This window comes from Chiloscyllium plagiosum, chromosome 7, assembly GCF_004010195.1.
Source record: "Chiloscyllium plagiosum isolate BGI_BamShark_2017 chromosome 7, ASM401019v2, whole genome shotgun sequence".
Taxonomy (NCBI): domain Eukaryota; kingdom Metazoa; phylum Chordata; class Chondrichthyes; order Orectolobiformes; family Hemiscylliidae; genus Chiloscyllium; species Chiloscyllium plagiosum.
In genome coordinates, this window is record NC_057716.1 from 104881661 (window position 1) to 104891974 (window position 10314).

General features: G+C 44.3%; 1 protein-coding gene across 3 annotated transcripts in view; it reads left to right on the forward strand.

Annotated features, from left to right (window-relative positions):
• LOC122551826 (serine/threonine kinase 11 interacting protein) overlaps positions 1-10314 on the forward strand; it is a 120410-nt gene that overhangs the window by 11210 nt on the left and 98886 nt on the right. For all 3 annotated transcript variants that reach the window (XM_043694317.1, XM_043694318.1, XM_043694319.1), the window contains exon 2: positions 8985-9051. In XM_043694317.1, the coding sequence (XP_043550252.1) occupies positions 8988-9051 (64 nt within the window). In that variant the 5' untranslated portion in view covers positions 8985-8987. The remainder of the gene's footprint in view (positions 1-8984; positions 9052-10314) is intronic.

Consider the following 10314-nt stretch of genomic DNA (forward strand, 5'->3'; position numbering starts at 1 on the left):
AAATGCCTTACTAAAGTCCATGTATATGACATCTGCAGCCCTTCCTTCATCTATCAACTTGGTCACTTCCTCGAAGAACTCTATCAAGTTGGTAAGGCATGATCTCCCCCGCACAAAACCATGTTCCCTATCACTGATAAACTCATTCTTTTCTAAATATAAATAGATCCTATCCCTCAGTACCTTCTCCAGCAACTTTCCCACCACTGACGTCTGTAGTTACCCGGAATATCCCTACTACCCTTCTTGTACAGGGGGACAACATGAGCAACCCTCCAGTCCTCCGGCACCTCACCTGTATTTAAGGATGCCACAAAGAGATATCTAGTCAGGGCCCCAGCTATTTCCTCTCTCGCCTCCCTCAGCAACCTGGGATAGATCCCATCCGGTCCTGGGTATTTGTCTACCTTAATAACCTCTAGTCTACCCAACACATTTTCCTTATATACTCATCCAGATGCCTTTTAAATAATACAATTGTACCAACCTCCACCACTTCCTCTGGCAGCTCATTCCAAACACATACCACCCTCTGTGTGAAAAAGTTGCCCCTTGGGTCCCTTTTATATCTTTTCCCTCTCACCCTTAACCTAAGAACTCTAGCTCTGGACTCCCCCATCCCAGGGAAAAGACAATGTCTATTTACCCTATCCCAGCTCCTCCTGATTTTATAAACCTCTGAGGTTGCCCCTCATCCTTCCGTCCCTTTGAGGTGGCAGGTCACCTGGACAGAAGGTGAAACGTCTGCAAACCAACTTCCCAGCTTGGCAAACATACCCACAACCACAACAGCCAGCACCTGAGTTACAAATCTTCACGCAATCCTTGAATTTTATCCTGTAAGTCTAAACATTTGGATTTGAGCTAAAATTTTCGAACTTGATTGAAGTGTGATCCACTGGGCCATGAATGTGATCACCTGAACTCCATTCGTATGTTTCCTGTTACGCTATTGCTAATGGAACCCAACTCCTTAGAAAAAGGAGATAAGAGAGAAAACAAGGGATTATGGACAGGTTAGCCTGCCTTCAGCCATAGGGAAAATCCTAGAACCCACTATAAAAGATTTGATAATGGAGCATTTGGGAAAGAGTGAATGGATTGATTAAAGTCAGCATGGATTTATGAAAGGGAAATGATGCTTGAGAAATCTATTGGAATTTTAAGCATGTTATGAGTAGAGTTAGTAAGCGGGAGTCAGTGGTGTGGTTTGATTGGACTTGTAGAAGGTTTTCAATAAGGCCCACAGAAGACATTAAGATGTAACATTAAAGTGAATGGGATTAAGGATAGTGTACAGACATGGATAAAGAACTGAATCGGAAAAAGAGTCTTAACAGACTCAAAGCATTAACTCTTGGCTCCACAGATGCAGCCAGACCTGCAGAGTTTCTCCAGCATTTTCTTTAGTAGAGTATTAGTTGGTGCATGAGAACCAAAGGGTAATGATAAACAGGTCCTTTTCCAAGCGGCTGTAGTGACTCGTAGGATACTGCTGAGTTCAGTGCTTGGACCCCAGCTATTCGCAATATATATAAATGATTTAATGAGGGTACATCTGGGTTTGTAAACGACGCAAAGCGAGGTGTGGTGGGGGTGCAGCATGTGGAGAGGAGGGTGAACTGTAAAAAGAATACAGAAATGCTTAAGTATGATTTAGACAAGTTGAGTGAATGGGAATGCTTTGCAGATGAAGTTATAATGTGGATAAATGTGAGGTTGTTCACCTTCTGAGCAAAAATAGAAATGTCAGTTATCTGGCAATAAATTGGGAAATGGGGAAGTGCAACAAGACCTGGGTGTCCTTGTGCACCAGTCACTGAAAATACGAATGCAGGTGCAAAAGGTGGTGAAGGAGACAAATGGTATGTTGGCCTTTGCAGAGAGAGGATTTGAGTACAGGAGCAGTGATGTAGTGATGCTGCAATTGTACAGGTATTGGTGAGACTACACTTGCAGTTTGGCCTCCTTATCTGAGGAAGGGGGGAGTACAGCGAGTTAGTACCAGACTGTAGCCAGGTTTGAGAGTCCCAAAGACTGTTGTCTGTCTGGTACCTGGGTTTAGGATATCTCATCTGAGTTGCAGAGGAACCTGGAATTGGAGAGGAAAGGTCCACATATGTGCCAACGCTATGGGGGAATATGATCATTCAGGAGCTAAATTGCAAAAAGGTAACAATATCCAGATTATTACCTGAACCATGAGTTAATTGGCAAGGAGACAACAAAATTCAAGAGGTAAATGTGGCTGAAAGATTGGTATGGGCGACATGTGTTTGAATTCTTGGGACATTGGTGCCTGAACTGGGAAGGAGCAAGCTATTTTGATGAAACTGGCTCCACCTGAAATGTGTTGGAACCAGAATGCTGGAAAATGAAGCGAGAGAAATAGTAATGGGGAAACAAAGGAATGGTGGAAGAACTAAATTATGGTACTTTGCATCAACCTTCATGGCGGAAGACACCAGTAGCAGACCAGAATTCAAAGTGGACAGGGAGCAAGTGAATATAGTGACCATCATTTAAGGTGAAGATGCTGAGAAGGTTGAAAGGTCTGGCGAAATAGAAATCATTTGGACTGCACCAAGTTCTGAAGAGGATAGCTGAGGAATCATTAGAGTCAGGGAGAGCGTTAGAGGACTCTACAAAATCATGAAGGGTATACTGTAGACAGGGTAGATAGAGATGAGCTTTTTCCCCAGGGTGAGGGATTCAATAACAAACGGTCACACGTTCCAAGGTGAGAAGTGAAAAGTTTAAGGGGGATATACGTGGCAAGTACTTCACACACAGGTGGTACTTGCCTGGAATGCATTGCCAGCAGAGGTAGTAGAGGCAGGCACGGTAGATACGTTTAAGGTGCGACTGGACAGATGCATGAGTAGGTGGGGAGCAGAGACACTTGGGAATTGCGCAATAGGTTCAGAGAGTGGATTTGGATCAGCTCAGGCTTGGAGGGCTGAAGGGCCTGTTCCTGGGGTGTAAAGTTTCTTTGTTCTTTGACAAGAAAATGTAATGCCACTGTTTAAGAAGGCAATCAGGCAGAAGACAGGAATCTGTTGGCTGGTTAGCCTGACCTCAGTCCTTGGTAGGATTTCCAGAGTCCGTCCATTAAGGATGAGGTTGTAAAGTCAACGTGGCTTCATCAAGGGGAGGTCATGCCTGAGAAATCTGTCAGACTTCTTTGAGGTGATAATGAGCAAGTTAGATAAATGAGAGCCGATGAACATGACCTACTTGGATTTCCAGAAGGCCTTCGACTAGGTGCCACAGAGGGAGTTGCAAAATAAGAGTCTATGGTGTTAGAGGTAAAGTACTGGCGTGGATAGAGGATTGGCTGAGTTGCAGAAGGTGGAGAGTGGGGATTGAACTTTTTTTCCAGGATGGCAACCAGTGACTAGTGGGTCCACATGGGTTAAGTTTGGGACCACAACTATTCACGTTATGCATAAACGATCTAAATGAAGGAACTGAGGGCTTTGTTGCTAAGTTTGTGGATGACACAAAGATGGTTGGTGAGAGAGGTATTGTTGAGGAAGATGATGAAGTGCTTATGGCTGCAGAAGGACTTGGACAGGCCAGGAGATTGGGCAATGAAGTGGCAGGTGGAATTTAATGTGGGAGAAAGTGTGGTTATGCACTTTGACAGGAAGAAGAGGTGTAGATCATTGTCTAAATGGGGAAAGACTTTGGAAATCTGAAGCATAAAGGTTCTAGGGAGTCCCAGTTCACATTAACATGTGCATTCATTTAGCAGTTAGGAAGTCTAATGCAATGTTCGCATTTATTTTGAGGGGGATGGAATGCAAGAACAGTACTACTGAGGCTGTATAAGGTTCTGTCAGACCAGAATATTGAGTTGTTTTTGGCCCTGTATCTAAGGAAGGATGTGTTGCTATTGGAGGTGTCCAGAAAGGGTTAACAAAACTGATCCTGGGAATGAAGGGCTTGTCATATGAGGAGCGGTTGAAGACTCTGGGTCTGTACTCGATGGGGTTTAGAAGAATGAGGAAGATCTGATTGAAACTTACAGGACACTTGCAGGCCTGGATAGAGTGGATGTAGAGATGATGATTCCACTAGTAGGAGAGACTAGGACTCGAAGGCACAGCCACAAAGTGAAGGGATTCCTTCAGACCTGAAACAAAGTGGGATTCCTTCATTTGGAAATTGGTTAATCTGTGGAATTCATTGCCACAGAGGGCTGTGGAGGACAAGTCATTGTCTGTATTTAAGACAGGCTCTTGATATGTAAGAGGATCAAAGGTTACGGAGAGAAGGCAAGAGGATGGAGTTGAGAATGCAGTGATTGAATGGTAGGGCAGGCCCAATGGATTAAATGGCTTAATTCTGCCCTGTACTTTATGGTGCTGTGATTACTGGGATGACAGGACTGATCTATGAAAAGAGACTGGGTTTCAAAAGAATGAGGGGGAATCATAAAAACCTATAAAATTCTAGCAGGACTGTACAGGATAAACGCAGACAGGATGTTCCTCATGACCATAGAGTCCAGAACCAGGGGTGAATGGAAATTGGATCGGCCATTTCTTACTAAGATGAGCCCAGCAGGAGGTCATTGTATTCGTTGGAGCCAATGACATAGGAAGGGAAAAGCTTGTGATTCTGAAGGGAAAATATAGAGTTATGCAGGAATTTAAAAAGGAGGTCCTCGAGTAGAAATATCTGGATTACTCCAGTGCTACAAGCTCGTGAGGGTAGGAATAGGAGGATAGAGTAGATGAATGCATGGCCGAGGAGCTGGTGTACGGGAGAAGGATTTACATTTTTGGATCATTGGAATCTCTTTTGGGGTAGAAGTGACCTGTACAAGAAGGACAGATTGTACCTGAATTGGAAGGGAACTGATATACTGGCAGGGAAATTTGCTAGAGCTGCTCGGGAGAATTTACTGATAAATTAAACTGCATTTATTTCAATGCAAGAGGCCTAACAGGGAAGGCAGATGAACTCAGGGCATGGTTAGAAACATGAGACTGGGATATCATAGCAATTACAGAAACATGGCTCAGGGATGGGCAGGACTAGCAGCTTAATGTTCCAGAATGCAAATGCTACACGAAGGACAGGAAAGGGAGGGAAGAGAGGAGGGGGAGTTGTGTTTTTGATAAGGGATAGCATTACAGCTGTGCTGAGGGAGGATATTCCCGGAAATACATCCTGGGAAGTTATTTTAGTGGAACTGAGAAATAAGAAAGGGATGATCACCTTATTGGGATTGTATTATAGACCCCCTAGTAGTCAGAGGGAAATTGAGAAACAAATTTGTAAGGAGATCTGTTATCTGTAAGAATAATAGGGTGGTTATGGTAGGGGATTTTAACTTTCCAAACATCGACTGGGACTGCCATAGTGTTATGGGTTTAGATGGAGATGAATTTAAGTGTGTACTAGAAAATTTTCTGATCCAATATGTGGATGTACTGACTAGAGAAGGTGCAAAACTGACCTACTCTTGGGAAATAAGGCAGGGCAGGTGACTGAGGTGTCAGTGGGGGAGCACTTTGGGGCCAGCAACCATAATTCTGTTAGCTTTAAAGTAGTGATGGAAAAGGATGCACCAGATCTAAAAGTTGAAGTTCTAAAATGGAGAAAGGCCAATTTTGACGGTATTAGGTAAGAACTTTCAAAAGCTGATTGGGGGCAGATGTTCACAGGTAAAGGAATGGCTGGAAAATGGGATGCCTTCAGTAATGAGATAATGAGAATCCAGAGACAGTATCTTCCTGTTAGGGTGAAAGGAAAGGCTGGTAGGTATAGGGAGTGCTGGATGACTAAAGAAATTGAGGGTTTGATCACGAAAAAGAAGGAAGCATATGTCAGGTATAGACAGGATAGATCAAGTGAATCCTTAGAGTATAAAAGAAGTAGGAGTATACTTGAGAGGAAAATCAGGAGAGCAAAAAGGGAACATGAGATAGCTTTGGCAAATAGAATTAAGGAGAAACCTAAGAACAAAAGGGTGACTGGTGAGAGAATAGGGCCCTTCAAAGATCACCAAGGCAGCCTTTGTGTGGAGCCGCAGGAGATGGGGCGATACTAAATGAGTATTTTGTGTCAGTGTTTTCTGTGAAAAAGGACATTGAAGATATAGAATGTAGGGAAATAGATGGTGCCATCTTGAAAAACGTACATATTACAGAGGAGGAATTGCTGGATGTCTTGAAAAGCATAAAGGTGGATAAATCCCCAGGACCTGATCAGGTGTACCCTAGAACTCTGTGAGAAGCTAGAGAAGTGATTGCTGGGTCCCTTGTTGAGATATTTGAATCACCGATAGTCACAGGTGATGTGCCAGAAGACTGGAGGTTGGCTAATGTGGTGTCATGATGTAAGAAGGGTGGGAAGGACAAGCCAGGGAACTATAGGCCAGTGAGCCTGACGTCGGTGGTAGGCAAGTTGTGGGAGGGAATCCTGAGGGACAGGATGTATTTGGAAAGGCAAGGACTGATTAGGGATAGTTAACATGGCTTTGTGCGTGGGAAATCATGTCTCTCAAACTTGAGGTTTTTGAAGAAGTTACAAAGAGGATTAATGAGGCAGAGAGGTAGATGTGATCTATATGGACTGCAGTATGGCGTTCAACAAGGTTTCCCATGGGAGACTGGTGAGCAAGGTTAGATCTCATGGAATACAGGGAGAACTAGCTATTTGGATACAGAACTGGCTCAAAGGTAGAAGACCGAGGGTGGTGTTGGAGGGTTGGTTTTCACACTGGAGGCCTATGACCAGTGGAGTGCCACAAGGATCAGTGCTGGGTCCACTGCTTTTCATCACTTACATAAATGATTTTGATGTGAGCATAAGAGGTTTGGTTATTAAGGTAGTAGATGACACCAAAATAGGAGGTATAGTGGACAACGAAGAGGGTTACCTCAGATTACAAAAGGATCTTGACCAGATGGGTCAATGGGCTGCAAAGTGGCAGATGGAGTTTAATTTAGATAAATGCGAAATGCTGCATTTTCGGAAACTAAACCTGAGCAGGACTTAAACACTTAATGGTAACGTCCTAGAAAGTGTTGCTGAACCTTAGAGTGCAGGTTCATAGCTCCTTGAAAGTGGAGTTGCAGGTAGATAGGATCATGGAGAAGGCGTTTGGTATGCTCCCCTTTATTGGTCAGTTAAAAATCACAACACCAGGTTATAGTCCGACAGGTTTATTTGGAAGCACTAGCTTTCAGAGCACTGCTCCTTCAACAGGCGGTTGTGGAGTATCCCCTGATGAAGAAGCAGCGCTCTGAAAGCTAGTGCTTCCAAATAAATCTGTTGGACTATAACCTGGTGTTGTGATTTTTAACTTTGTACACCCCAGTCCAGCACCAGCACCTCCACATCATTTATTGGTCAGAGTATTGAGTACAGGAGTTGGGAGGTCATGTTGCAGCTGTGCAGGATATTAGTTAGGCCACTTTTCAAATATTGCATGCAATTCTAGTCTCCTTCTGATCGGAAGGATATTGTGAAACCTGCTAGGGTTCAGAAAAGATTTACAAGGATGTTGCCAGGGTTGGAGGATTTGAGCTATAGGGAGAAGTTGAACAGGCTGGGGCTGTTTTCCCTGGACCATATGAGGGGTGACCTTGTAGAGGTTTATAAAATCATGAAGGGCATGGATAGGATAAATAGACAAGGTCTTTTCCCTGGGATGGGGGAGTCCAGACTAGAGGCCATAGGTTTAGAGTGAAAGGGAAAAGATATAAAACAGAACTAAGTGGCAACATTCTCACACGGAGGGTGGTGCATGTGTGGAATGGGCTGCCAGACAAAGTGGTGGAGGCTGGGACAATTACAGCATTTAAAAGGCATCTGGATGGGTACATGAATTGACGGGTTTAGAGGGATATGGGCTGGGTGCTGGCAGGTGCGACTAGGTTGGGTTGGGATATCTGGTCAACGTGGATGAGTTAGACTGAATGGTCTGTTTCTGTGCTGCACATCTCTATGACTGTAGGAGAAATGTTGTCACCCAGAGAGTAGTGAGCCCATAGAATTTTTTTTTTAGATTACTTAGTGTGGAAACAGGCCCTTCAGCCCAACAAGTCCACACCGACCCTCCGAAGAGCAACTCACCCAGACCCATTCCCCTACATTTACCCCTGCACCTAACACGGGCAATTTCCCATGGCCAATTCACCTGACCTGCACATTTTTTGGACTGTGGGAGGAAACCGGAGCACCTAGAGGAAACCCACGCAGACATGGGGAGAATGTGCAAACTCCACACACAGTTGCCTGAGGCAGGAATTGAACCCAGGTCTCTGGCGCTGTGAGGCAGCAGTGCTAACCACTGTGCTGCCCAGAATTCTTTGACACTGAAAGCATTGAGGTGAAAACATTGAATGTTTTAAAGAAGGAGTTAAATCTAAGTAAGGCTAAAGGGACCAACAGGTTGCTGAGCTGGATGGTCATCCGTGATCGTATTCAATGGCAGAGCAGTCAGAAGAGGCTGAATGGCCTCCTCGTGCCCCTAATTCTTACATTCTTATTTATTAGTTGTCAATGCTTTCTGTGATTCCTTTTGTCCTGTGCCTGCAGGCTCTGCTGATAGAATTGTGGAAATTTCATGGCACAGAAAGAGATCACTTTGCCCATCAAACCATCCAACCCTAATTCCACTTCCCAATGTAGTTGGGCCGGTTCCACTTTTCACATAAGTTGAGGTTTCTGTCTTTGCCAACCTTGCAAGCATTGAGCTTCAGAGCACTACCAATAGCAGGGTGAGAAAATAATTTCTTTCAACAGAAGTCTTTCAACATCTCAAACAAATCTCCCTTCGGCCCACTCTTTTCTAAGGAGAACAACCCAGACTATCCAATGTTATAATTTTCCCCAGTATCATAAATCTTCACTGTCTCATCCTTCCTGTGATCAGGTGACCTGGATCTTTGGGACAAATGTCTTAGTGTTTGCCACCCAAAAGTGTGCTTGTGTTCTAACCTGGCTCCCTCTTTGAATTGTAGACAATGGCAAACAGAGTGCTGGAGGATGAGTTTGTGCGAAACTTAGCAAAGCTGCTCCGAAACCACGGTAAGTCAGATGGAGAAACTTCTTCCTGTGGTGCGGGACAGTGGGAGGCTCTGGGACAAAGCGGCAACACCTTTAAAATTGAGCCAGGCCGTTGAGGAGTGAAACACTTGATGTCAGGTAGATGACTGAACACTTGGAAAAACCAGTGTCTGCAGTTTCACAAAGGTCAGGTCGTGGATGACAAAGTTGCTGGAGTTCTTTTGAGGATGTAACTAGCGAGATGGATAATGGGGATCCAGTAGATGTGGTATATTTGGACTTTCAGAAGGCGTTTGACAAGGTGCTGCATAATACTCTGATCTAAACTGTTAGATCCCAGAGGGTTAAGGGTAGAGTATTGGCTTGGATAGAGGATTGCCAAAGTCAGGATAAATAGGTCCTTCTCTGGATGGCGAGCTGTAACTATCAAACTGCTGCAGGTTTCAAATTTTGGACCACAGCTATTTACAATCTGTGCTGGAGATCATAGCAGGTTAGGCAGCATCCATGGAGAGAGCAAGCTAACGTTTTGATTCTCGATGACTCTTTATCAGAGCTTTACAAGATGCATCTAGACTCAACATTAGCTTGCTGTCTGTCCGTGGATGCTGCCTGACCTACAAGCAGGGATAGTGTAACAGAGCAAATTCACAGCTGATACTAAACTAGGTGGGAAAGCAGGTGATGATGAGATAGAGAGTTGACAAATGGATCTTGATGTAGGTATGCTCGCTGAGCTGTAAAGTTCGTTTTCAGAAGTTTCGTCTCCCATACAAGATAACATCAGTGAGCCTCTGGATGAAGCACTGGCATGGCTCACTTTCTATTTGTGTTTAGGTTTCCTTAGGTTGATGATGTCATATCCTGTGGTAATGTCATTTCCAGTTCTTTTTCTCAGAATGTGGTGAATGGAATCCAGGTCAATGTGTTTATGGATCTTGATAGACAAGCAGAATGGTCCAGAGTCTGGCAGATAGAGTTTAATGTGGATAGGTGCAGCAGGCCAGACAGCATCAGAGGAGCAGGAGAATCGACATTTCGGGCATAAGCCCTTCTTCCTGCTTATGCCCAAAACGTTGATACTCCTGCTCCTCGGATGCTGCCTGGACTGCTGCACTTTTCCAGCACCACACTTTTCAACTCTGGTCTTCAGCATCTGCAGTCCTCACTGTCTCCTAATATGGATAGGTGCCAGGTTGTCAATTTTGGCTGGAAAAATAAAAGGGCAAATTGTTATTTAAATGGGAAGCGGATTGAAAGTGTGTCAGTGCAGAGGGATCTGGG